Source organism: Sorex fumeus, unplaced genomic scaffold (genome assembly GCF_029834395.1).
Source record: "Sorex fumeus unplaced genomic scaffold, SorFum_2.1 ptg000122l, whole genome shotgun sequence".
Classification (NCBI taxonomy): Eukaryota; Metazoa; Chordata; class Mammalia; order Eulipotyphla; family Soricidae; genus Sorex; species Sorex fumeus.
Genome location: NW_026606179.1, coordinates 19867133 through 19894490, shown reverse-complemented (window position 1 = coordinate 19894490; position 27358 = coordinate 19867133). Strand labels below are relative to the sequence as shown.

Genomic DNA, 27358 nt, shown 5'->3' with positions numbered 1-27358 from the left:
GAGACTGGGCAGTGAAGCAAAGTGCTAGGTTAAACTTTGGGACTTGCTGTTTATTCTGGGAAAGGAGGTAGTTGAGGGTGTGCAGCCTCGTTTTTTGCCCTCATTGCCGACTGCCTTTGGCGTGTGGCTCACCTTTCGAGCTTCAGTTGTCTTGTCTTTAAAACAGAACTCCTGGTGATTCCTGACAGATACACACTCATGTGGCTTATGGATTCGTCTTGTTTCTTTTGTTTTTGTTCATTTTGGGGGCCAGACCTACCAGTTCTCAGGGATTACTCCTGGCTCTGCTCTCAGGAATCACTCTTAGTGGTGCTCGGGGGACCCTATGTAGTGCTGAGGATCAAACCCAGGTCGGCCGTGTACAAGGCAAGCGCCCCACCCACTGTCCTATGTCTCCAGCCCTGTGGTCCTTTAGGCCATAGCTCTGCTCGTCCTTCTGCAGGAAGCCCACCCTGCTACCCCCGAGCCTAGCTCAGGCACCTCCTCTGCTTCCTCAGCTTGTGCGCCCCCAGCCCCCAACCCCAGCCCCCAGCCCTAGGCCATCACTGGCTGACTCTGTCCGGAGGACCAGAACCTGGGCTGTTTGGGCCCAGCCATGAATCTGAAGCAGACCCCCAAAGCAGGCCTCCACCTGAAGGGGTGTCGGAATCAGTCCACCCCAGCAGGCGACCCCCAGGCAGCACCTCCCTCTCTCCCCTTCACTCCCCGCTTCTCTCTGTTCTGCATCCTCCCACAGAATGCAGGTCGCCAGGCCCCGGGCTGGCCAGTTGGCATGGAGGGAAAGGTCAGAGAACAAAAAACCGGCCGCCCAGCTTCATGCTGTGGAACCGGTGGGGAGTGGCCACCAGTCAGTGTCCACACCACAGATAAATGTGAGTGAGTGTTTCTGGCTGCCCGGCTCAGTGCAGGGAGAGTGCTGGGTGCACTTCCCAGAGGAGGTGACTCCTAGAGCAGCTGCTCAGTCCCCTTACAAGAGCTGCCCAGCCTGAGACCAAGATCACACCCGGTTTGAGCTGCCCCCTTTTGAAAGACACTGAGACTCTCTCAGCAGGATCAGTGGGAGGGAGTAAAACTCCCTGAGAGGCCCTCTCAGCCCCAGGCTTCCCAGAGGAGCCCCGGTTCTGAAGCGTTGAGTCCCCGAGCGTGGGGAGGTTTCCCAGGCCCTGAAATCTCTACACCCACCAGGCACTGGTCCCACAGCCCAGGGTACCCCCCCACACACACACCAGAGCACCCCTGTGCGTTTCTGACCAGGAGACTGAAACCCCTGAGTGCAGGTTCCAGGGACCGCCCCCACTCTCAGAATTGATCCAGTTGATCCAGTTGCCAGAAAGCTCAGGGCCACGCTGCCGGCCCCGACTCCCCCCAGCCCCCCAACCCCCACGTGTGTGAGGAGCTGAGATTGCACAGCCTGCGACCGCAGGAGGCGGCCCCACGGCCGGGAGCTCCTTTCCCCTTGGAGCCGGGGTGCCTCAGCCTCCCCATGTGGGCGTGATCGCCCCACAGGAACTTCTCTTAGATTTTGGAGAAGCTTCCTGGCGTGGGCCCGACCAGCTGTCACTCTGTTTCCAGCTCTCGCCGCGTGGGGGGCAGGGCTGCAGCTCAGAGATCCACGTTCCCCGTCATGGCAGGGCCCACCTCAGGTCACCCCAGGAGAACAGGCGATGCCCCCCATCCTGTCACCACCGCCCAGAGGACCACAGGCTGCCTGGAGCCCTGTGAGCAACCAGGGACCAAAACAAACGCTTTCTGCTGTGCACATCCCGGGCTGTTTGCTGGGGTTTGTGGAGGGCATCCAGGCCTGCACTGTTTCCTCTCCTCTCATCCCTACATCCCAACATACTGCAGCCAGTACCCCCTCAGAAGGCGAGTGGGACATTGGAGCCACCCCCACCCTGCTCCCCAGGACCTTATGTTAACCTCCTCCTGGCCAGATGATTCCACTCAATGAATCCTGAAGAAGTGAGCAAAATACAGAACCCTTAGTTGAACACCAAAGCAACAATTATGGATGACTGCTAAAAACGGGGTGATTAGGAGCCGGGTAGTACAGTTTCCCCTGCAGGCGGCTGACCTGAATTCGCGGCCCAGCACCCATATGGTCCCTTAAGCACTACCAGGAGTGATCCCTGAGTACAGAGCCAAGAATAAGCCCTAAGCATTGCCGGGTTTGGCCAAAGAAAAGGGGAGGGGTGCCGATGTAAGCAGATGGAGGATATTTGCAGAGTCTTAAAGTCACCCCAAAATATTTGACACCTCCTCTGCTGCCAACAGAAAGTCCCTCTTGTCCCTCCAAGAGGTGGAATTCAGTCCCCCTCCAAGGGGACACTGAATTGGGGGTTTCCCTTCTAGCAACCTCAGTAGTAAACAGAGATGCGGGCCTGGGAGACAGCTCAGTCAGGGGCCAAAGCACGAGGACGTCAGCTCTGCAGGCCTGGAGGGACTCCCTGGCATCAGTCCCATATGGGCACGAACCTCAACCTGATCTGAGTAGAGGCCTCCGCCACCCCCCAACACACCCCAGGGGAGAGCTCATGATGGGCCCAGGGAAAGATCCCAGATGAAGCAGGTGAGCGGGAGCCCTGGAGACCCCAGGATCAGGACTGGAGGGCGTGGGGCCCCAAAAGCCAGAGCGGTGGGGTAGTTGGACTGGAGACAGTGTTCCTGCCTTAGATTTGGTCACTGCCCTGTTTCTGGAAGAATCCCTCATCAGGGGAGGTGGAGTGCAGGGAATGCGTGCTTCTGCGCTTACCAGTGACTCTGCAGTTCCAAAATTAAGGGTTTGGGGGCGGGGAGTACAATGGGTGGGGCACTTGCCCTGCATGCATCGAAGCCACGTTCAATCCCCGATACCTGTATGGTCCCTCAAGCCCCACCAGTGGCCAGAGCGCATGCTCTGAGCACAGAGCCAAAAGTATGCCCCGAACACCGCTGGGTGTAGCCTAAAAACAAAGGGGGGAGGGGCCAGGGCTACTGTACTGTTGTACAACGGAGCAGGGAGGGCACTTGCTTTGCAAGTGGCCAGTCCAGGTTTCATCCCAGCATCCCAAATCCAAACCCAGGTGGTCAGGAGTTACCCCTGGTCCAGAGCCAGGAGTAGGCCCTGAGCACTGCTGGGTGTGGCCCTAAAAGCAAACAGAAAGCACAAATGAAGGAGGGAGGGAGGGAGGGAGGGAGGAAGTGAGGGAGGGGCCTCCCCATGTGGATGCTAGGAAAGGCCTTTTCCTTCCTCCGGCCCCTCTCTTCCCTTTCAGCGTTGTTGTTATTGCATGACCCATGATGGAGTCTCACGTGCTGTGGTGACCCCCAGCCTGTCACATTGTTGTTCTGAAGCCAGGCCTGGTCATGCTGAGCAGCTACTCCCAGCTCCCAGGAACCTGCATGTTCTGTTTGGGTCTTTTTTTTTTTTCTGCCTTTTGGGTCACACCCAGCGATGCACAGGAGCTAGTCCTGGTTCATGCACTCAAGAATTACTCCTGGCGGTGCTCCGGGGACCATATGGGATGCTGGGAATCGAACCTAGGTTGGCTGCGTGCAAGGCAAACACCCTACCCACTGTGCTATTGCTTCAGCCCCTCTGTTTGGGTTTTGATCCCTGTGCTTGGGGGTCATTCCTGGCAGCACTCTGGGGACCATATGGGTTGTTGGGGTCGAACCCAGATTGGCCACATGCAAGGCTGGCAAGGCTGCACTATCTCTCCGGCCCTGCCACTAAATTTTATCTGCTTCCAGGCCTGTCTGAAATTGTTTACGCTAAAATATTTTCAAAGAACAAATATTAAATCCATGACAGAAAACAGCAGCTCTTATACCCCTGCGTGAGAGATAAAACTCAGAGCAGGGGGAGATTTCAGGATGAAAGCCCCATATCAATGGGCTGGAGCGATAGCATAGTGGGTAGGGCATTTGCCTTGCACATGGCCAACCCAGATTCAATTCCTCTGTCCCTCTCAGAGAGCCCGGCAAGCGACCGAGAGTATCCCGCCTGCACGGGAAAGCCTGGCAAGCTCACCATGGCGTATTCAATATGCCTGCTTGAATGATGAACAGGAGGACAGTGCTGCAGTGCAGTGCTACTGTATCAATGTTACCCCATGCACCTCCCATTTGTGTCCCTCCCACTGTTGCTGTGTTGTGATGACTGAGGGGCTCCACCCTTGCAATGGGGCTGGGGATTGAACCCCTGCGAACAAGGCAGGTGATGCTCCACCACAGGTCATGGGTCATATGCGCCCCCCCCACCCACCCACCCAGGCTGTGAGCTAGGAGTCCTTTTATTTTAGCTTTTGGTTTGGCGGCCACACCCAGTGATATTCCATATTCAGGACTTACTCCTGGCTCAGCACTCAGGAATTACTCCTGGCAGTGCTCAGGACCAATATGGGATGTCAGGGATCGAACCCGAGTCAGATGCATACAAGACAAGTGGCCTACCCACTGTGCCATTGCTCCAGCCCCTGAGTTCTTGTTCTGGACACAAACTGCCCATGTGTCCACGGGCAAGTATGTGGGGCAGCTTGTGCGGGCATCCGTATGGTGCAGAAGCATGAGGTTGGCAGTCTTCACTCAGATGCTTCAGTCAAAAACAGGCCCACACAGATAAGAGTCAGCCTGGGGAAGCGTTCATGGTTCGTGGAGCAATCAAAGGGAAGGGTATTGCAGTTTGGGACTGCACTGTTGTTTAAGCATAGAAATGTAGAGAGAAGAGCCAGAGATGGGGCATATTCCAGCCCCAGCACCTCATGGTCCTCCAAGCACTGCTCAGGAGTCACCCCTGAGCTGTGCGCCAAAAAGTTATTAAAATGGGGGGGGGGGGGCTGGGACTGGAGTGGTAGCACAGCGGGTAGGGCGTTTGCCTTGCACGCGGCCAACCCAGGTTCGATTCCCAGCATCCCATATGGTCCCCCGAGCACTGCCACAGGTAATTTCTGAATGCATGAGCCAGGAGTAACCCCTGAGCATCGGGTGTGACCCAAAAAAATAGGGGGGGCAGAGTTATAGTGGATAAGGTGGTTCCTTGCATATGGCTGACCCAGGTTTGATCCCTGGCACCCCATATGGTCCCCCAAACCTCACCCTGAGTGATTCCTAAGCACAGACCCAGAGGTAAGCTCAAGAACCAAATTTTCCAAAAGCACATGCTTCGCCCACTGGAGGCCCAGGTTTAATCCCTGGCACCAGATGGGCCCCTGAGCTCTGCCGGGTGTGGCCCAGAAAGGAAAACCATGGTGACGTGTGTTTGCCTGTGGAATGTGGCATGAACTGGGCCTGGCTTAGAAGCCAGGTGAGATTTACTGCTCTGTCCATTGGGGCAAAAACTGAGAACCGACATGGGGGCCGGGGCAGGGAGCAGGAGACAATGGGGGAGTCACTGGGAGCTCTGCACCCCCCGCCCTGCCTCTAAGTTGCCATCTGGAATTCTCTCCTGGCAGTGCAAAGGGCTGTCTCGCTCTTCTCTCTCAATGACCCGGCTCTGAGTCCCGACATCCCACCCGCACACAGTCCTGTCCACAGCCACCTGAGCCTGGAGAGGGGCCCCCCAACGCCCAGGACCACCCCGACCATGAGGTGAGACCCCCCATGGGAGCCCCACGGGCCAGCAGGTAGCAATGTGTGACTTCTCTCAAATATTGCATATATTGAGAGAGACAGAGTCCCATGACCTTCACTAGAGACTGTTGTTGCTTCCAGCCTGGCAACAGTCACTGTGACGTGTGGCTTCTCCCGCTAGTCATGGAGCAGGATGTGCACCCGTCATTTCCCCCAGGGTGCCCTGGGCATTTGGCACTGACCCTTGGTGGGTGAAGGGGCCAGGTCTTACCCACTCTGTCACCCACAGGGCTCCCTAGGGACAGGGAGGCTGGTGGGCTGGGGCTGTCCCCAACACTCCTTCCATGGAGGAGAGACCGGAAAGGCCTGTAGCCACCAAGCCATGCCCATCTGCGCACCCATGGTGTTGTGTGGGTACCGGGCTGCGGCCATGCCCTCTGTCCATAGACAGCGGCTTTCTCATTTCTGCTCCATCTCTTGCTCCTCACTCTGGCTATGGGACTCACCCTCCGCCAGAACCGTTTCCACACCCCACAATGACGGAACCAGCAATGAGGTGCCCGCGGGGTGAACCCACGGGTCCAAGCAGGTCAAGCCGACGCTCGACCTCCCTCGGCCTTAAAGGACTCTCAGACCTCGGGGCCGGGAGCTGTGTGACACGGGGGTGGGGGGGGTCCTCCCCTCCCACTGATCCCAGCCCCCACCTTCACAGTGAGGAGCCACCCCTCGACCTGACGGGCAAAGTGTACCAGCTGGAGGTGATGCTGAAGCAGCTACACACGGACCTCCAGAAGGTATGGCTGGCCCCGGGCCTAGAGAACGTGATTCCATACTCAGGGTCCTGCGCCCCCTGCTGCTCGGCTGCCCGGGGCAATGTGCCTGCAGACCCGCCAGCATAGGCACAGAGCCGGGGCCGGAGCTGGTCTGCTGCTGTGGGCGACTGTGAGCACTGGCACCAGCAGGGCCTTCAGAGTAAGGGGTGCAGATGTCCTTTTGGGCGCGCCAGCAGGGCTCAGGACGGGGCCAGAGATGGGACAGTAGGTGACTGTTCATGATTGCCTTTCGGACATATAATGTTCCAAAACCCATCTCTGCACAGTGTACATTTCCCACCTCCCACCACCCCCAGAGACGGGACAGTAGGTGACTGTTCCTGCCCCAGCCCTTGGCACCCCATATGGTCCCCTGAGCCCCCCAGGGGTGGTCCCTGAGCACTGCTGGCAGGTGGCCCAAAAACCCAAACTAAGGGGTTGAGGGAGCCGGTGGGAAAGCTGTGGTTGATTGTGCTGCTTCATCCGATGCAGATGTTGAGCACCAGGGCTCTGAGCAGCGTCTAGGGGTGACTCTGCGTCTAGGGGTCTGCTGGGAAGTGGGGGGGCGTGGCGCCCAGGTGACCGTGCTTGTCACTCGGGGTAATTTTAAGTCTGGCAAAGCAGAGACAGAGTACCAGGCATGAGTCCGTCTCAGCGGGGCCCAGGGACCCAGGCACACTGCACCCCCTTTCCCATGTGGAGACGTGCTGGGAGGGCGTCTGAGAAGGGCTGGGAGAGTGGGCCGATCCCCGTCCTGAGGTCTTCACTGCTGTGAGGGTGCAGCTGGGTGTTAGGGTCATCAGGCTGTGGAGTGAACCCCCATGTCCAACCTTGGAGACCTCAACACAGTCCCTCCGAGAGCCGTGGCAGCAGGATTCGCCTGTGGCTGGGAACCCCCTGATGCCTGCTTTCCCCAACGCCCCCCCCCCACCCCAGGAGAAGCAGGACAAGGCGGTACTGCAGTCGGAGGTGGCCAGTCTACGGCAGAACAACCAGCGGCTACAGGAGGAGTCGCAGGCCGCCAGCGAGCAGCTGCGCAGGTTCGCCGAGATCTTCTGCCGGGATCAGAAGGAGCCCTGAGTCAGCCAGGCTCTATACCACCGCGCCCGCAGGGGCGACCGAGGATCCAGCCAGGCCCTGGCCCGGCCCCCCCGCGGCCTCACAGACCTGGCGCCCAGGGCCCACAGGCTCAGCCTCTTCCCAGCGGCCACCTGGGGTCGTGGGGGTGGGGCTGCCTCCCCAAGACGACGGCCACCCTCCTTCTGGGCCCAGTCCATGGGGGCTGCAAGAAGGCCCAAAGGAGCCCCAGGTGTGGGCTTGCGGGGCCCAGCCCCCTGCATGAAAACTCTCAGTGTGACCCATCCCTACCTCCCCCCCCCAAGTGAAGGCCACGGCCCAGACCTGGCCCAGAGCTTCGTCCCACCCCACAGCCCCAGGAGCCCAGTTTCCCTGGGCCTCCCAGGAGGGCCAGAGGACCCCCGCATCAGAGGCCACCTCTGGGGGGAGACTGTTTGCACATTCGAGACTGTTCATCATCTGTTTCCGCCCGAGGCCACCGTGCCTGCCCCCCGGACCCTGCTCCCCAACCTCACCCCACCCCCTCCCCCAAAAACCTGCCTGGGCCCGCAGCCGCCTTCATCTGCTTTTGTCTTTTCCTTTGCGAGTTTATCGGCCCACCACGGCAGTACTTGCAGTGGCTGCCCGGGCCCCCTTCCCCATGCTCCCGGGGGGGCCCTTCGCCGTGGACCCCTCTGGAGACTCTGCTTCTCTAAGGCAATAAGGGGCCACTCGCAGGCAACCAAGCCCGCAGGGTGCCACACTGTTCACCCAGGAGACAGAGTTCCTTTTTTTCCTTTAAAAACAAACAAGAAATATATATATATATATTTATTTTTTCATGTAGAGTTGCGCCAGAACGAGTCTGGACGGACAGTCTGTGGGTCCCATCAGCCTCCAGCTGGGGGCCAAGGCCTATCCACAGGCTGTGACTCGGCTGGTGGGAGGACAAGGGGCAGGCGGCCGGCAGGGGCTGGGCATGGGACCAGTGGCCCAGCCTTTGGCCAGAGACCCCATTGCCTTCTCTTGGGGACCAGAAACCTCAGGGAAGGGGGCACGAGGGGCTGCACAGAACGCAGGCCCTCTGGGAGGTGCCAGGCAGCACCCCCTCCCTGCTGGCATCTCCCTCTGGGGGGGCTGCCTGGTCCTCAGCCCTGGCCAACTACTGTGATGTCGCCCCCCCGCCCAACCCCTTCTCCAGATGGTTCTCCAGGACCACCTCCCTCTCCCCCCTTTCTTGAGTTGTCTCATATCTTCAGATCATTCAAAATCATTTTGGGGACCTAATCATGTACATTGACAAGTGTAAATTATGATTTTTGGGGGGTTTCGTTTTCTTGTTATTTTTAAGGATTTCTGCAAAACAAATCTATTTAATTTGAGGTTGGTGTTTTACCTGATACTGAAGATAGTGGGGTGTTTATGTTTTGTTTTGTTTTCAGATGTTGATTTGTTTCCTTTCCTTTGGATTTTTTTTTTATTCTTTTGTCTTTTTTTTTTTTTTATCCCTCCCTGTCTTGAAATTTTCTGGCATGTTTCTGGAGATTTCAAAGGAAATAAAATGTTTCATAGAAAAGGCTTGTGTGCAGCCTGGAGTCACTGACAAGAAGGTGGGGTCCCCCTTCCGTCCCCAACACTGTAACCACCCTCCATGCACACACTACATAAACATGTACACCACACACGTTTGCACAGAGACTGCATAGACATACGCTACATGTACATAGACCACATGCACATGTGCAGCGCGCACACACACACACACACACACACACACACTTGCTTCCCTTATATCTTTTCCTTCCACCGAGCAAGGACAGAAACCCAACACAGAAGTGACAGTGGGGATTCAGCAGGAAAACCAGCTTGGCTTGTGTTTTAGAAATCACCCACTGGAGCCCTAACCTGAGGCTGGCGAGTATATGGGGCTTTTTGTTGTTTTTTTTTTCATGCCATACACAGTAGTACTCAGGGGTCACACCTGGTGCTGCAGGTGACCAGGATGCCTCTAGCCCCAGAGATGGTGTGTGGAGTTTTGTGAGGGCTCCTGGCCCGCCCCCACACACCGCAGTCTCCTCCTGCAGGTTGGGGTGGGGGGGAGCGGAGCACAGCCCTTGCTTTCTCTGCAAGAGCCCAACATGGGCCGGGTCACCCCATGAGCTCAACTGGGGGACCAGGTTATTCACTGACCTGTGTATGTGTGTGCGCACTAGGGGCTCAGGTTCAGAATGACTTTCTGAGTGTGGAACTCCTGGAAACGCCACTACCCTGTGTCCTGTGGGAAGTGGGGATGTGCCCCCCAAACACACACCCAGGGCCCTCTGCCGGCTCACTTACTGTCAGAGTCTGCCATCTGCGACCTCACCGCCCCCCCACCCCCACTCCTGGCAAGAAAATCCTCAGGGAAGGACCCTTTGCCTAGAGCTGAACTGCCTCTCTGAGCTGGCCATTTTCAAGTCGCCTAAAAAATTCTAGTGTTCCAGACGCTGCCAGGCCCTCAGTGAGGCCCTGCCCCAGTCCTGCTGCCCTTCCCCCACCGGGAAACCTTGGAACAAGCTGTTCTCGCATCCCAGCACCCCGCCCTCCCCCACCGCGCCCCAGTTTCGGCTCCTCACCCCGCAGCCCCCCCCCCCCCAGCCCCTCTCCAGACTTCTCAGTCACTCCCACAGATGAGTTCCCATAAGTCTTATCTCTGGCCTGTCCCTGGATCCTAACGGCCTGCCCCCCCCACCACCACCACGCTTTCCCCTCTGTGGGTGCCTCGGTGCCTCCCCCTCACCACACCTCCTCTCCCTGCAAAGCCGCTACATTTTTTCTTCATTTTTGGGTCACACCCGGCAGTGCTTAGGGGACGCTCCTGGCTCTGCACTCCGGGGTGGGGGGGGTCACTCCGGGCACTGTGCAGGGTACCCAGGATGGAGCTGCGGTGCAAGGCCGGCGCCCGCCCCTCTTTCCCATTATTAAGATACCCCCCATCAGGCGCTCCCCGCGCCCCCCACAAGTCCTGGCGAGGGGGGGTCTCCAGCTCAGTCTGAGGACTCCTCCCCCACTCTGCTGTCGCTGGTTCTTGGGGGGATGGGAGCGGCGGATCTGGGGCTCGCCCAAGCTGTGTCCTGGTTCCCTCCCGCTCACCCCACTGCCGGGGCCCCCCCCCCAAGATGCCCAAGTCGGGGGGGTCCTTCTCCGGCCAACCCCTTCCCGCCCCAGGTGACACCCCGGCGGGGGAGGTGCCCCTGGCCGCCCCTGCCCCCCCCTCCCGACGCCCGCCCCCTCCCTCGGCTTCCCGCCGCAGCTGCAGCAGCCGTTGCCAAGGCAACCACAGCTGGCGGGGCGGGCGCCCCTCGCCCATCCCCCTCCTTCCCGCGAGGCGAGGCGGGGAGCACTGGGACAAAGCCACGGAGAGGAGGGGTGCGCTGGGGGGGGGGGGTCGGGGCCAGCTCCAGCTGTTAGCCTGGCTTGCTTCTGCCCCCGAAGAGGCCCCCCCCTTCCCTTCCTGGGTGACGCCCCGCGGCAGCCGGGAGCACAGAGGTAGGCAGAGGGGCCTGGCCCAGTTTAATACACAGAACAAGTGAATTCACAGCAGAGGCAGGCAATAAAGGAGACGCTGACAGGGGGGGTTCGCCGGGCGGGGGGACGGCCGCCCCCACGCCCACCACCTCCCCCACTTGCAGTCTCAATTTCCCTTTTTTTTTTTTGTTTAAACCCGAACAACAAACACACACAACCACGAGAAACAACCACACCCCCTCGCTCCCCCCAAAATGGCCAGCGAGGGAGGCAGGGGCAACCCGGCCTAGCCGGGTGCAGGGAGGGGGGGAGGGGGAAGGGAGGGGACCGCAGTCTGTGCTTCTCATCCCAGCGGGTGCTGGGCAGGGCCCACCCTGCGCAGGTGCGGGGTGGGGTGCTGGGGTGTGGGGCAGAGTTCAGAACCATGGTTCACTTCATGCAGAATCCACAGTGCGCGCCCGAGGGCAGGGGCTGGCACGGTGCCCACCGACCCTGGCACCACGGGGTGTTGCCCACCTTGGGTGGGCCATGGGCCAGCGCTGACTCCAGGAACTGGGGGCCGGGACCTTGCCAGGCGGGAAGCTGGCAGAAACCAGTGCCTGGAGGAGTGGCCCGGCCACCCCGTCGGCCCTTAGAGGACTCTTTGTATATATTAATTTCTTTTTTTTTTTTTAACTTTTTGACTTTTTCTTTAGAAAAAGGCTGTGTCCATGCCCCCGGCCGGTATCCACCACCCCTCGTGCCCGCCCAAAGGCGGGGTATGGCTTTGAGGGGAGCAGAAGCGCCTGGTGCCCGTTTGCCAAGAGCTGGAAAGGAGCAGGGGGGGTCCCTGCAGGGCACAGCCCCAGGGGCAAACATTCCACTTGCTGGGGAGGGGATGGTCCCGCCTCCCAGCCTCCCCTTCCTGCAGGAGCAGTGGAGGGGGGCGCTCCAAGGTGGGGGCAGCCCCCAGGTGCAGCAGGCCTAGGTGAGGGTGATGTAGGCAGAGGCCTTCTCCTTCAGGTGCCGGAGACAGAGATGGCAGCTCCAGCTCCCTGGGCAGGGACAAAGGCAGAGGTGGGGAGTGAGGCCCAGAGCAGGGGGGCGTCCGCCCCTCCCCGACAAGAAGACAACACCCGCCCCCCTTTCTCTCACCTTCTGGGGGCTCCGCCATGGGGGGGCTCAGGCAGTACATGTGGTAACCCCGATCACAGTCGTCACAGAACAGCAGCTGGTCCTGGGGGGTGAGACCCGCCCAGCTGGCACCCTGGGGGCACGGGCACCAGAAACCGGGGTGGGGGGCTGGGGCTGGGGTAGGTAAGCGTCCTAGCAGGGTGGCCCTGGTGAGTCACTGTCTGGGGAGGGCTTCGGGGGGCACTCACGTCGTTCTCCGAGGTGCCGCAGAGGCTGCAGGATTTACACTCGATGCACTGCCAGCGATAGGTGCGCACAGCCGCTGTCATGTTCACCGTGAACTGTAAACATGACGGGTGTCCTGGGGGGGGGGCGGGGGGGCGGTTAGGGGGTCACCTGGGCCGAGTCCTCAGCTCGCATGCCCCACCCCCCTGCCTGGTGACCTCGGAGAACGACGTGAGTGCCCCCCGAAGCCCTCCCCAGACAGTGACTCACCAGGGCCACCCTGCTAGGACGCTTACCTACCCCAGCCCCAGCCCCCCACCCCGTTTCTGGTGCCCGTGCCCCCAGGGTGCCAGCTGGGCGGGTCTCACCCCCCTGTCCCGGATACCAGGACAGCCACACACTGTCCCCCACAAGGGGCCTTCTCCCGGCCCCCTCCTGCCCCTGCTGGTCCTATACCCTGGTTCCCAGCAACCCACGCTCATGACAGAGGGCGCCCAGCACCCCACAGTCCCTCACAAGATGGGGCGCGCGGTCAGCCCAGCTCAGCCAGACACACCCGCGGCCACTCCCAGAGCCAGCGCCACGCGCCCGGTCGCCATGCCAACCACATCTCACTCCCAGAACACCATGACAACCACAATCCCTTCCCCACTGCAGCGAGCAACCACAGTCGCCTGCCCACAATCCACCCGGGAAACCATGTTCTGTTAACCACACACCTCTGTGGCGGCGCCGTTACCCGCAGAGCCAGGGCCGTGGCACCGCCACCCCAGAGCTCAGCACAGCCGCCCCACCACCGCCCAGCAGCTCTGCTCCTGCTCCACAGAGCCAGGAGCACCTGAACCCCCTCTCCAAACCCCTCCGTTCCCCGCAGTGATCCTGGGTCCTTGGTGTGCTCTGGGTCCCCCCAGCCCTCAAAAGGACTATCTGCCTCCATCCTCCAGATCCAGACTCCGGGAATCCATTGCACCCCCAAAACCCTCGTGGGGAGTGTCACCTGATCGCCCACAGTCAGCACAGGAGATGAGGTCCTCGGGACACCCCGTCTTCTTTGAGCCCCCCAGGCAGAAGTCACAGTAGCCATTGGGGATGACAGTGCCATCAGGGGCCTTCTTGGCTGAAAGATAGCAGGCAGGGGTGAAGGATGGGGGGCCACAGGGACCCCCTCAGATAGTGTGAGACATGAGAGGGTGATAAAAGCCCCCTGGTAGGGGTGAGAGAGGATCAGCGGGGACCCATAGGGCAGGTCATAGGGCAGGGATGGGGGACTTACAGGGCCCCCCAGGCAGGGGAGGCAGCAATGCAGGCGGAGGGAGGTGTTCCCTACCTGTGTGTTTTCTCTGCGCCTCAGGGACCCAGGCCAGTTCCTTATAAAATTCTGGGGGTGGAGGTCAGAGAGGGGGGCTCTCACCAGAGGCCACAGCCCTTGGTCCAGACAGGGAAGTGGGGAGAGAGGGCAGCCCCCCCCAGCTGTGCCAGTAAAAGAGAATGGGGGTCGAGTCATTCTTATCACGACCCCCCAATCTTTGAGAACTGACCAAGATCCTCCTTTTTTGTTTTATTTTGGCTTTGGGCCACACCCAGTGGAGATCAGGGATCAATCCTGGCAGGCTTGGGGGACCATATGTGGTGCCAGGGATCGAACCTGGGTCAGCCACATGCAAAGCAAGCGCCCTACCCACCGGACTATTGCTCCAGCCCTCTGACCTCTCCTCTTTATTAAAAAACAAACAACGTGGCAAATCCAGCGCGCGCACGCACACACACACACACACACACACACACACACACAGAGCCCTGCGGCTGATCATGGGCCCCTGTGCCAGCCTGGCCCCTCAGAGTCGGGGCACCAAGGCCATCTGCTGCAAGAACCACATCCCAAGGAAAGATTCCCACAGAGGTGCCTGGGTTTTTGGTCGGGGGAGGCAGAAAAAGCTGCCCCCCCCCTCAGAGATGAGGGGAAAATTCCCTCCACACACACCCCAACAGATCCTCCCCAGTCCTCCCCCCCTTCTCAGCTGTCAAGGTTGGCACCGGATGGGTGAGAGGCGGCGCCAAAGGCTCCTAGGCCCCTGCCCCTGCCCCCTGGCCCGAGCTCTTTCGAGAAGGGCAAAAGAGGGGCAGGGAGGGAGGGAGCCAGCTCCCACCCCCCTCCCCAAGCTCTAATTGAAACAATAAATCAGACCCAGAAATATTACGCCCGGCCGGGAGCGAGGGAGAGATGGTGGGTTGCCATGGCAACCCCGGAACCAGCATCCCCATGGTCGGTGGGGGGAGGGGCCGCTGAGCTGGAGCCTTTCCAGAAATGTCTCGTGTGCCCCCACCTCCCCGCTCCGCTCCACAGCTCCCCTCCAGCCCACTTCAGGGCCCCCCCACCCCCCTGGGCAGCCGCTCACGTTTGTGGTTGTTCTTCCGGTGGAAGGGCAGGGCGTGGCGCTCGGCGTTCTCCTCGCCCTCCTCCTCGGCCAGGTGGGTGTGGGTGTAGTGGTAGCTGAGCCCCGGCCGGTTCTTATACCGCTTCCCACAGACTGCGGGGGGGCAGCAGGGGGCCGTCAGCCCGCCCGCCCCGCCCTGGCCTTCAGGAGCCCCCCAGGCCCCCACACACAGCTGCCAGAGGCCTGAGCCCCCCACCCCGCCCCAGGGTCCAGACCAGGAGGGGGAGCAGAAGGGGCAAGCGCTCGGGGCCCCACTCTCTCCCCCTCTTCAGGACTCACTATCACAGACATACGGCTTGTCTCGGTCCTCCAGGGAAGCGGTGTCCTGGCGTTTCCGGAGACCCCCGATGCCATATGCCTGCGGGGAGCCAGTGGTGAGGGGCCCAGGGAAGGGAGTGGATACAACCAGGGTTGTCCACCAGTGGGCCTAAGAACCAGGGTGTAGCTGGACCCTTTCTCCCTCCTGGGCACCACAGCCCTAAGCCACCCGCAGCCTGTCTGGCAAACACCCTCAGCGCTCGCTCCAATCCTCAGTGCCCCCCTCTGTAAAATGGGCACAAAGTCTCCTCTCCGCCCTTCAGGCCACACCGGGGAGTAGGTGTGGTCTGAGCTGTGGGCAGGTGGGGGTGACAGGGGCCTGTTCTGGAGTGGCCCGTCACCTTTCCCTTGGCCCTGTTCTTCCTCCTGGGAATGTCGTCCTCCAGGTCTTCCACCTCGAGATCATGCGGGAACTCCAGTAGCTGCTGCTTCTGGGCACCGGAAGGGAGGGAGGAGAGGAAGGGGCGGGAGGGGAGAGGTGGGTCAAGAAAGTGGAGGGCAGGGGCCAGGGCAATAGCACAGCAGGACTGAGCACCTGCCTTGCACATCCCAGCCAACCGGGGCATCCCATAGGGTCCCCCAGGCACCGCCAGGAGTAACCCCTGAGCATCACTGGGTACGACCCAAAAAGAGCCAAAAAAACTAAAAAGGAAGTGGGGGGCACTGTTCAGCTAAGGGGGAGATCAGGGGGTGGGGGGGGCAGGATAAGTCAGGAGCGGTCCAAAGAGACAGGGCGTGGGGTGTGGAGCCTGGGGGGCGGGGATGCGGGGCAGGGCGCCCCGGGGTGCTCCTACCTGGCTGTCCATGATGGCCTCCTCCTCCTTCATCTCCATCTTCTTCTCCCCAGTCTCAGCGCACAGGAGAGCCTCGAGGACTGGCCCCTCGGGAAGGCCCCCCTCCTTCTTCAGGGGTGCCTCACAGTCTGGGGAGAGGCCAAGGTGGGGTCTAATCCCAGCAGGCTCCACCTTCCCTGAGCCTGAGCGGTGACCCAGGTATGGGAGTTGGGGGGGGGACGGGAGAGGCCTCCCCACCCTGAAACAGACACATGTCTCACAACACACACACACGCGCACACACACACACACACACACACACACAGAGGCGCCAGGGTGGTCATGGCCGGCGCCCCAGCTTCACAACAGGGCCAGGTGTGCAAGGGACAGCAGACACTGCGTGGGGTCCGCCCTGACACGCATGGGCAACCTCAGCTCAGCTCAGGGACACTGGCACACACGGCCACACACCTGGGGACTCTCGGAGATGGGCCACTGAGCAAGATAACACCACTCATACCCCTGCACAGGCACCCCTCCAACACTTGGGCGTCCCCTCAGGGACAGACCCAGACCGTCCCTCTGAGGCTGTCAGACGCCCCAGAGGGACAGTCAGGGTGACCCAGGGAACACACTGGGCCCCAGCTGGGGCATGATCAGGGAGTCACAAGGCCAGACGCAGGGAATCCACCACACACCACGGGAGACACCCCAGCACCCCACAGCAGGCGGGCACACCAAAGGAGACCGCGGGGCACCCTGGTACACCCAGACCCAGGATACTCGGGGACAGACACACACTGAGCCAAAGAACCACGGGGAAAGTCACACTCACACTCAGGACACGCTCTCGCTGCCCCATCGGGCACACACGACTGGGCCCCCCAGTCCCCCAGAGCCGACACCCAGGAGCCAGGAGTCAGTCACTAGCTGGTGCAGGGAGAAATGACCTCAGACAGGCATGCCCAGCTGCGGGGTGCGGGGGTGGGGGACAGCCCGAGCCCCGCCCTCCCCCACGCCCCCCAAAGCCCGCAGCTCCGCCCACCGATCTTGTACTCGCAGGGCCGGAGCCGGGGGTCCTCCAGGATGTTGAGTCTCCGTTTCTTCCTCCAGCAGCGGGCGGGATACGTGTAGATCTGTCCCGGGGCCAGACCTGGGGGGGGGCGGAGGGAGCCCCCCGCTGTCAGGACACGCCGCCGCCCCCCTCGCCCGCCCCCACCTCCCACCTGCCCGCCTGACCCCCGGCGGGTACCCGGGCCGCGGTGGGTCTTCTCCATCCAGATGTAGCAGTTGTTCTGGGCCACCCCAGTCTGCGAGTCGAGGAACGGCAGGCGCAGGCTGCGCTCGGCACACAGGCGCGCGTTGTAGCTGCGGCAGTGCTCGATGGCCTCGCGGTAGAAGTCCTCGCCTAGGCTGCGGGGCACGGCTTCAGGGGAGCGGGCCCTGGGCCTCACCCACCACCGACCTCACCTCCCCTCACCTCCCCTCCAGTCTCACCTCCGCAATGGACTCACCCCCCTCCACCTGCCTCCCCACCCCCTCCAGTCTCGCCTGCCCACTGGACTCACCTCCCCCTCTCCCTTCCGGCCTCACCTCCTGCTCATGTCTCACTCCCACCTCCAGTCTCACCTCCCTCACCGGCCTCCCCATCCCCTCCAGTCTCACCTCCACACTGGACTCACCCCCCCCTTGGATCCCCACCCCCCCCAGTCCCACCTCCACACTGCACTCACCCCCTCCACATGGCTCCCCACCCCTTCCAGTCCCACCTCCCCACAGGACTCACCTCCCACACTAGACTCACCTCCCCCTCTCCCTTCTGGCCTCACCTCCCCACTGGTCTCACCTCCTGCTCCAGTCTCACCTCCCCTACCGGCCTCCCCACCCCCTCCAGTCTCACCTCTCCCTCTAGCCTTACCTTCCCCTCCAGCTTCACCTCCTCCCTCCCCTCCAACCTCACCTCCTCTTCCAGCCTCAACTCCCCCACAATTCTCACCTCTCTCCTCCAGCCTCACCTCCCCCTCTCCCCTTCCAGCCTCACCTCTACCAGTTTCACCTCCCTCTCCCCCTCCAGCCTCACTGCTCCCCTCCAGCTTCACCTCTCCCACCCCCCCATCTCCAGTACCCAGGAGCCCCCTGCCAGGGACTTGTGCCCACCTTGACCCAGTGAGCAGGGACACACAATATAGACAAAAGTGTGTAAGGCCCTGTCCAGATGGCACAAATGCAAACACACAACTCTAATACAGTTACACTGGGTTTGCACACAAAGAGAGACAGCCCAAGACTCACAAAGAAGAAACAGACAAATTCACCTAAAGGCACCCTCAAATTTATCTACTGAAAAACAAATAACCCAAGTCACAGGGTAGAAACATGCAGAGCCCACAGACAGTCGCACACATCCAAAGACACACAACATAAACAGTCCCCCACACAAACAACATGCCGACAGCTCATACCCCTCACACACACACACAACTATAGAAACAAACTACCCAAATATGCATCTACACGAATTCAAAGATACAAAACAAATAAAGCACTCACACACACTTCACACTCTACAGTGAAATCAGATTCACAGAGAAAACAGTTACAGACACACAACATGGAACCAACATCACAGGCCACCGATATCCATATTCTGAGTATTCAAATACACAAAGATAGACACACACGCCAGAAACAGGCAGGTCCGCTCATATTCACAAAAACTTACACACCCACAGACACACAACACGACCGCTGCCGTTTCAGTTTCAAATGCTGTGGACGCACTCTCAAAAGACCCAAATAGCCAAAGCTCCCTGGTGTAGAATAAAAGAAATGATCCCACAACCACACACACAGAACCGAGAGAGAAGCCCTGAACACAAACAAGTGACAGGCTCCACACCCCCAGACAAAGGTGTGCGAGCTCCTCCCGAGTTTCCCAGGGCCCCGCTCCCCAGGCCACCCCACTCCCCGCCTAGCCCTGGGGCGCGGGGAGCCCTTCCCCTAGGAGGACCCGAAGTTCCCCCACACCCTCGGCTCCTGCAGGAGCCGCGCGTCGGACCCCATTCTTGCCCGAACCCACATGCACACACACTCGCTGCCCCTCGCGCGGTGACAGCCCCGAGGCACCCCATCGGCCCCACCCCCAGCCGCCACACACACACACACACACACACACACACACACACACACACACACATGCACACATGCACGCACACACACACGCACATGCACACGCACAGGCACGCGAGCGCGCGCACACCAGCCCGCGCAGCCCCGCCCGCGCGTCCTCCCCCGCCTCCCGCCAGCCCGCAGCACCTCAGGGGGCCGGGGATGACCGTGGCCATCTTGCTCCCCGGGTCCTGCCCCCAGCAGGTCCCCGCCGGGTCGGTCCTCCCAGCGCTCGGGCGGGCGCTGAGGCCGCCCATCCATTCATTCCCGGGGGGCGGGAGCTCGGGCGCCGCAGCCAATCACGGCGGCGGGGCGGGCCCGCGCGGGGCACGCCGGGAGCTGTAGTCCCGGGCCGGGGCGCCGCGGGCACGCACGGCCGCTCCCACACCGCCCCGTCCCCGGGCGCACACGCGCACGCCCGCACATGGCGGGTTACACACATTCACAGGGAAACTCGCACCTCCCACACTGACTCACGCACACTCCCGCTCCCACGCCCTCCAGCCGACTCACATACATTTACACGCACACACGCGCATTTCGATGCCGCGAGCCGTGGGGACTCCCTACAAATGACCACGCAAATGTCCCACTGACATGCTGGCGCCACGCGTGACTCGAAAACGCCCCTTTCTCCTTTTCCCCCCTCTTTCCCGCCTAACCCAGCCCCCCCCTCCTGTCCCGGTCTCCCCCTCACAGTGACCCCCACCCCCACTTTCTTGCTCACCCCCTGACCCGGTAGGCCGCTGCTCTAGCTGGAAGCTGTAACCACACTCCCCGGGTTCAAATCCCGCTGCGCCCCTTGGTGGTCGTGGGACCTCGGGCACAGGACTTATCTTGTCGGTAAGAGGACGGGTGAGGAGTGAGGGAGTAAATATGGGCCAAGGGTCCCAAGAGGCGCTCCTTCCACAGAAAGGCTCTGATCTGTACTCAGATGTGAAAGATGACCGCTGACCCTTGAGAGATGAGGGGGCAGACGGAGGTTTGCTCAATAAGATACTAGTCCCCTCCAAGAGCTGCGGGTTAAATGCTTTACGGGGATTAACTCAGACAATCCTTACAGCGACCCTTCTGGATTCACCATGACGACCCCTACTTCCCACTCGAGGACTCTGGGGCAAAGGAAAGAGATGTTACACACCTTCTACAATAACTTCTCTTCTATGGTAAGTGAAAGATGGGACCGAGGGAAGTATTCATTCCCTGAAGCAGGTGGATCCCCAAACGCACCCTACCACTCCTTTCTCCACTGACTCTACCCCCGAGAGACCCTCAGAGAGTGAACTAGCTCATTGAGCCACACGCACTGGCCAAAGTTCACCATACACAGGGGAGTGCCCATCCCACCCCCGCCTTTATATGAAGTTTGTTCGGGTTTGAAAATGCATGGAAACTACCCAGGAAGACGGTCCTAGTGCCCCAGGAGGCACTGGGGTGGACAGGTGAGGCAGACAGGCCTTCAACTCCCGCTTGCTGATGGAGACCCCTTCAAGGCACACACACACACACACACACACACACACACAGAGGCACACGCGCACACACGCTCCTCTCTACTGTTAGCCCTTTCTGCAATCTCCAGGAACTGGGGGGGTGTGGGGCGGCAGGCATCTCTGCCTCACCTCTGGCCCAGAATCAGGGATAAGAAAGCTACATCAGGGACACTAGCTCCCTGCACTCGCTGGCCTCCTCAGCCCTCCTCTGCAGGGAGCCCTGCCCCCCAGAAGCATTAGCTCACTCAGAGGGCGGCCTTGCCACCCTCCTCTCTCACCTCCCACAGATCCCCAAACATGCCCTCTGTCTTCCTCCTTCCATTGCTGCCCATACCTTCGGCCTCTAGCACCCCAGAACTCTCGCCAAAGGATCAGTCTGAAGCCTGCGTGTAGCTGCTCTCCCATGCTGCTAAGGCCTGCCCCCCACAGCCCACAGGCACAGGATTCGACTCAGATCCAAGCTGGAACTTGAAAAGGGCTCTCTCTCTCTCTCTCTCTCTCTCTCTCTCTCTCTCTCTCTCTCTCTCTCTCCCTCCCCCACCCCACTCTTTTTTTTTTCTTTTTTGGGTCACACCCAGCAATGCACAGTGGTTACTCCTGGATTTGCACTCAGGAATTATTCCTGGCGGTGCTCAGGAAACCATATGAGATGCTGGGAATCAAACCCAGGTCGGCGGTGTACAAACGCCCTACCCACTGCTCCAGCCTTCCTTTTTTTTTTTTTCCAAAATGGGCCACACCTGCAATGTTCAGGGGTTACTCTCAGGAATCACTCCTGGCAGTGCTCAGGGACCATATGGAGTCCCAAGGATCGAACCCAGGTCAGCTGTGTGCAAGACAAGCACACTGCCTGCATCACTTCGGCCCCATCTCTCCATTTTCTTACCCCAAATCACCTTCAAGACCCCTATCCCCTGAACTCCCCGTTCTATTCTCCTACTGGACTCTGAATATCCACAACAGAACCTTTACTGAGGCCACTGGTCATTCAGGGTCAGGCAGGTGCTAAGTACTGAGCACACACTACTACAGCCCCAGGATCATGGGATGGTTGGACTTCCCAATTCACAGGTGGGAAAACTGAGGCCCAGGGAAGGAGGATTTAGGGTTTGTATGCGTTTCCAGAACCCCTGAGGGTCTCCCCCTCGCTCCAGGTGCCATTCTTTCTCTAAATTCCTTCAGAAAAGAGGCCCCCCTCACCCCCGGAGCCCCTCAAAAAAGGTGACAGTGAAGAGAAGTGCTGGCACTCCTTCCCCAGTGCCATACACATGGGCCAGAGCCACGAAGCTAGGCAGGCTTCCCCGTGAGTGTCTCTCCTCAACGACACAGTGTGTCACTTGGAGAAGGAGTGAGGGGTCGTGGCAGCAGCGCGCACCCCCGCAGCCGGGGCACAACCTCCAAGCCCCCTTTCTGCACACCGCCAGGCCACACACATGTAGGCGGCTGCAGCGAAGCCCCGGGTCTCCTCCCCCACAACGTCCCCCTCCAAAGCCAGAAGCGATCGAGGGCCTCGCGTCCAGCCGTCGCACCACCCCGGGGCTGCGGGTCCCACTCCCGGCCCCAGCCCCAGCCCCAGCCCCCGTAGCTCAAGGTCAAGGCCGCGAGCTGCGGGGCTGGGCGGAAGGGTGGGGAGGTCGCCCCGGCCCCTTTGTGCGGCGCCGCGGGCGCTCGGCCCCCGCCTCCTCCCCGGGGCCGGCGGGGGGCGGGGAACGGGCGGGGGTGGGGGGGAGGGCGGCCGCGCGACTGTCACTCGGCGCCCGCTGTCACCGCGGGGGAAAGCGGGTTGGGGGCGCGGGGACCCGGGAGTCCGGCGCTCCCTTGCCGAAGAGGGACGGAGAGCGACGGCGAGTGCCGGGAGAGGGGCGGAGCACGCCGAGCGCTGGGAGGGAGCGGACCGGCTCCCAGCCTCCGGGCCCCCGAAGGCAGCGCAGGCACCGGGGAGGGACGGCGGCACGAGGGGAGGAAGCGGCTCCCCGGAGACGGAGGGTGGCGGCAGCACACCCCTCCCCGGGCCCCGGGGCCCACGGGCCCCCCGGGGCTGGGACACTCGCCGGGAGCGGGAGAGATCAAGTTCCCAGCCGCGCGCGGCGTCTAGGTCCTCGAGACCCCGGGAGAGCAAGTCAGAAGCAGCGGGGACCGAGGCGGGACCCTCGGCCTCTCGGCTCCCACCCTGCGGCCGAGGTCCCCCGAGAGAAAGAGGGGAGATGGAGGGAAGGTGCTTCGACGAAGACAGGGAGGGTGGTGGACACCCCGAGCCCCGAGTCTGGTCGTCGGCATTCCCGGTCCCCAGCCCGCCGCCCGCCGCCCCCCAGACGCGGAGGAGAGATGGAGGAGGAGAGGGAAGCCCCTACCCCCACTTCTGGGTGGGGAAACGGCCTCCGCCACCCCCCCACCAGCCCGCGCCACATTCCTTCACTGACAGCGACAAAGAAGAGGCGCCCCCGCGACCCTGAAGGGGCTCCCGCCCCCAATCCCAGGGGAGGACAGGCGGTGGCCGCCCTCCCCCAGTGATGCGGGGGCGCGCCGGGGGGCCCCATTCAACTACCATCCTCGCAGCTGCGTCCCCCTCCCCAGCGTGCGGGGGGAAGGGCTGGCGGGGGGTGGAGGGGCTGCCGGGACTAAGGGACGTGGACGGCGGGGACACTCACGACTTGAGCGGGTTCTGAATGGCGGTGGCCATGGCCCGCTCGGCTGGGCCGTCTCCGGCCCGGGGCGCCGCTGCCGCTGCGCGCGGGCCCAGCCCGGCCTGCGCCGCCCGCTCTGCCGCCCAGCGCGCTACGATTTCATTCATTCTTGGGGCTGCGGCGCGAGCCGAGCGGGGCGGGCCGGGGGCGGGGCCCGGCCAATCCCCGCGCCTCCCGGCGCACGACGGGACGTGGAGTCTAGGGGCGCGCGGCGGCGCCCGAGGGCGCCCGGGTCGGGACTACACGTCCCAGGGGGCGTCGGGAGGACCGCGCGCTCATTGGCTGCTAGGGATACGGGGCGGGGCGGGGCTCGCCCCGAGCATCCTTCTCTCCTCCCAGGCGGGTGTTCCACTTCCCACTCCACGTCTCCGTCCTGCAGGCAGGCGTGGGCGTGGGTGGTCCCTGGCATTCGGGGGTATGTCTCCCCAAAATAGGTGATGGCTCCAGGCCCCGTCGTTTCTCCTTGTCTCTTGCCTGGGTGGTTTTTTTGCATACCAGTGAGCAGGGCAAGTGATGAAGCCTTTGTGGTGGGTGCCAGGCACTCTTGCAAACCCTGGGAAGATATAGCCAAGACCCAGCAAAGACGCTTCCCTCAAGAGGCTGACCTTCCAGCCGGAAAAGACAGATAATAAACAGGAAAACAAACAGCCATCTGAGAGAGTATTAAGTGTTTTACGGAAAGGGACTGCTTCTGTGTGGAGGAGCCATTTGAGGAGGGCCTGTGGGAGGAGGGGGCGAAGTATGTTGGCCTATGAGTAAGAAGGCTGGTGTCACTGGGGCAGAGAGAGTACCGGCAAGAGGGTAGGGACCTGATCACGTAAGGCCTTGTAGGCCATTATCAACAAAATGGATTTTGTTCTAAGCGCAATCAATCATCCTTGACGGGCCTCTACTTTTACACTTGTGCACTCGACAACCCCCTGGGCAAATCCTGTTATCTCCTCATTCACAAAATAGATCCTGGAACCAGCCCTGCTCTCCCGTTCTCAGCTCCCAAACCTGGTCTTTCCCCAGCTGCCATGTCTCCTGGCGTCTATTCTCTCCACACCAACCAGATGGGCTCTCAGGAAGGCCTGGGCGCTCACCAATTTGCCTGGTGGATTTCGGTACCATCCCAGGGAAACACGAAGTCCTCACTACCCGTCTCTGACTTCATCTCCTGCCTTCCATCCCTGGCTAACCTGGCTACAGCCATGCCCATCTCCACCCTGTTCCTGGAACATTCTAGGCCTGCATCAACACAAGCACTTTGTACCTGCTGTTTCTTGCATGACACTGTCTCTTATATTCTTCGGGTTTGTGATTGAAAGTCACCTTCTCAAAGAAAACTTGCATTCAAATATCATTCCTCCTTCTTATGTCTCTGGCATAAAAAAACATGTTAATCGGGGTCATAGACATAGTATAGTGGGTAGAGCATCCCATATGGTCCCCTGAGCACTTCCAGGAGTAATTTCTGAACACAGAGCCTAGAGTAACCCCTGATCAAAGGTAGGTGTGACCCCCAAACAAAACAAAACAAAAACAAAAAAGCCCTTTAATTTTTGTGACTTTTTTTTCAGACCTGGGATCAAACCCAGGGTCTCACATATGTAAAGCAGATACTCTCCTGCTGAGCTTCATGCCTGACCGGGAGCTTTATTTCTCTTTGAACACTTATTATAGTTTATCATCATGTTACAGACCTATTCCAATTACTGACTTTTTGTCTCTTTTTTGATTTAAAAATACCAGCTCTCTGGGAATGGAACAATCAGACAGCAGGTAGGGCACTTGCCTTCCAAGCGGTCAGCCTGGGTTCGATCTCCTGCATCCCATAGGATTCTCTGAGCACTGTCGGGAATGATCCTTGAGTACAGAACCAGGAGTTACCCCTAAGCACAGCTGGGTGTACCCCAAAAACAAACAAACAAAAGACTTTTTAAAAAGATTCCAGGGCCTGGAATCAGACCTGAAAACAAGTCCATGGTGGGTCATGACTGGGTGAATAAACAAATAAATCAGTCACTGTGCTCTGTGATTGGCCCTCTGTGTGCCCTGACTCTGCACACACCAGCTGGAGAGAGGACTGGCTACCCCACCCCTGCACCAACACTTAGAGAACCTGAAGGGGTTTGGGGGGGAACCTGTACTAAAGGCACTCTCCTTGCAGAGGATCTGGTGCTAAAGTTTCAGTGAGGCACCCACTTGTTTCTAGAATGTTCCAGTCCTCAATACCATGTGCACAAACTGGGGACTCAGCAGTGAGGTATTTGATGGGTCTTCCCTAAGCTCACGGTTCTGGGGGATAGGGACTGGGTGGGCAAGGCCCAGCCAGAGGGCTCAGGGCTGAGAGAACGGGACCATGGGGCTCCTCCCGAAGCCTTATGTTTGGGGTGGTGCATTCAGGGGAAGCCTTTAGAGAGCTCAGCCCTGATTTCTCCAGACACACACACACACACACACACACACACATATATGTTTCCTTCTATGATTTGTTGCCTACTATCTGAACCCTGTCCTGAACTCTTGGGACCCTGATACCTGATCTTCTCGTCACCCCACAGCTTGGGGACTAACATAAAGGTAAAGGTAAAGGCCCTCCCATTGATCGTCGATTTGATCGAGCGGGCCCAGTAACGTCTCCATTGGAGACTTTGTTGTTACTGTGTCTGGCATATCGAATACTCTCGGTAGTTTGCCGGGCTCTCCGAGAGGGGGGGGGACTAACATGGCTCAGGAAATTCCCCCTGGGGCCACTTCTCTGCATGACGGAGCCAGCCATGTGGCCACCAGAGGGCACTGTGGTCCCAGTTTTTGTCCCCCCACTCCAACATTGTCCTGGGCAGACTTTAAGCTGGTTCTGGGTGGGGACAGCAATCCCCCACCAAGGCTGAGAGCTCTACTAGGACCATCAGCTGGCCCCTGCCCCAAAAACTCCTACCTCAGACTCCTCGGGGCCCAACTTGGCCTCCAAGTGGCACGGCTGCTAGCCCCCTCCAGCCCCCACTGACCCCTAATGTTCAGGGGAGACAACCTCCCCCCACTAAGCTGCCCTGAGGTGTCCAGATGGGACTCGCAGCTGTCTCTTGCCTGAAAGAGGACACTGAGGCACAGAGGAGGCAGCAGTGTGCACAGTTCTACGTCAGCAGTAACAAACGAACCGTCACCACAGGCTAATTCCATCCACTTCTTCCTGTGCTCAGGAGTGGCTCTGAGCCTTTTTGCTTTTTGTTTGGGGACCATCCTGCTTCTCAGGGGTCACACAGTGCCAGTGATCAGGCCTCCCATGTGCTTTGCATGAGCTCTAGCACTTAGACCAAGTCCCGAGCCCCAAACTTCTTGGCAGGATTTGCCTCCCCAATTCATCAAAGCACCCCTAGGAAACCCTATGTCCCTTGACTTTAGGTGAGGCAGTAAGGGTGTCAGAGCAATAGTACAGAGCAGGGGCGTTTACCTTGCATGTGGCTAATTCGCTTTCTATTCCCGGCACCCCATGTGGTCCCCAAAGCCTGCCAGGAGTGATCTTTTTGTGCAGAGCCAGGAGTAAGCCCTGAACAAAGCCAGGTATGGGGCTCGAGTGATAGTACAGTGGGTAGGGCATTTGTCTTGCACGTGGCTGACCCTGGTTCAATTCCCAGCATCCCATATGGTCCCCTGAGCACTGCCAGGAGTAATTCCTGAGTGCAGAGCCAGGGCTAACCCCTGTGCATCACCAAATGTGACCCAAATAAAAAAAATTTTTTTCCAGGTGTGGCCCCACTCAAGAACAAAACAAAACAAAGAACAGAAAAGGCAATACAGCCTCCCAGGGAAGATACTCTTTCTTGCCCAGATCCACAACCCTCTGGGGAGCAGAAGTGAGTTTGAACCCAGGTCTCACCTCGAAGTTGAGCCATCATGTCTCCCCTGTGCTGCTTTGGCAAGAGGAAGGTGCTGACCGCTGTCTCCATTCTGACACCAGAACCTGCCCTTTCCCTCCCCTCTTTTTACTCTCCACTGATGCTGTTGACAGACTTACAGGGCAAAGGCTGAGCAGCAGGACGGCGGTGGGGGTGGAGGGTGCACATGCCTTACATGCAGCTCATCTGGATTTATCCATACCATCACATCTGGTCCCCTAAGCACCACCAGGAGAGAAAACCCTGAGCACAGAGCCAGGAGTAAGTCTCTGAGCACTGCTGAGTGTGCCCACAAAACCCAAAAACACGGATGAGTCTGTTCATTGAAGATAGTCTTGTAGAG

The 27358-nt window shown here is 60.0% G+C and overlaps 3 protein-coding genes across 9 annotated transcripts in view; 1 reads left to right on the top strand and 2 right to left on the bottom strand.

Annotated features, from left to right (window-relative positions):
• Positions 1 to 7598, top strand: part of SIPA1L3 (signal induced proliferation associated 1 like 3) — a 122247-nt gene extending 114649 nt beyond the window's left edge. Inside the window, exons 19-21 of the mRNA XM_056136799.1 lie at positions 5433 to 5568; positions 6263 to 6344; positions 7299 to 7598. Of these exons, the coding sequence (XP_055992774.1) occupies positions 5433 to 5568; positions 6263 to 6344; positions 7299 to 7442 (362 nt within the window). The 3' untranslated portion in view covers positions 7443 to 7598. The remainder of the gene's footprint in view (positions 1 to 5432; positions 5569 to 6262; positions 6345 to 7298) is intronic.
• Positions 7599 to 10947: 3349 nt separating this feature from the next.
• YIF1B (Yip1 interacting factor homolog B, membrane trafficking protein) overlaps positions 10948 to 27358 on the bottom strand; it is a 78761-nt gene continuing 62350 nt past the window's right edge. The window contains exon 9 of the mRNA XM_056136808.1: positions 10948 to 11049. The gene's annotated coding sequence lies outside the window, so the exon portion shown is untranslated. The remainder of the gene's footprint in view (positions 11050 to 27358) is intronic.
• Positions 10948 to 27358, bottom strand: part of DPF1 (double PHD fingers 1) — a 60696-nt gene continuing 44285 nt past the window's right edge. Inside the window, exons 1-12 of one of the 7 annotated variants that reach the window (XM_056136800.1) lie at positions 23099 to 23257; positions 17042 to 17202; positions 16835 to 16942; positions 15811 to 15938; positions 15358 to 15447; positions 14978 to 15056; positions 14660 to 14791; positions 13591 to 13641; positions 13261 to 13380; positions 12287 to 12399; positions 12060 to 12171; positions 10948 to 11959 (exon numbers count right to left, since the gene is read on the bottom strand). In XM_056136800.1, coding sequence (XP_055992775.1) covers positions 11889 to 11959; positions 12060 to 12171; positions 12287 to 12399; positions 13261 to 13380; positions 13591 to 13641; positions 14660 to 14791; positions 14978 to 15056; positions 15358 to 15447; positions 15811 to 15938; positions 16835 to 16942; positions 17042 to 17202; positions 23099 to 23241 — 1308 coding nt within the window. In that variant the 5' untranslated portion in view covers positions 23242 to 23257 and the 3' untranslated portion in view covers positions 10948 to 11888. Of the gene's footprint in view, positions 11960 to 12059; positions 12172 to 12286; positions 12400 to 13260; positions 13381 to 13590; positions 13642 to 14659; positions 14792 to 14977; positions 15057 to 15357; positions 15448 to 15810; positions 15939 to 16834; positions 16943 to 17041; positions 17225 to 19104; positions 19583 to 23098; positions 23258 to 27358 lie in introns of those variants that run through there. The other 6 variants (XM_056136801.1, XM_056136804.1, XM_056136802.1 and 3 more) reach the window with 6 other exon arrangements.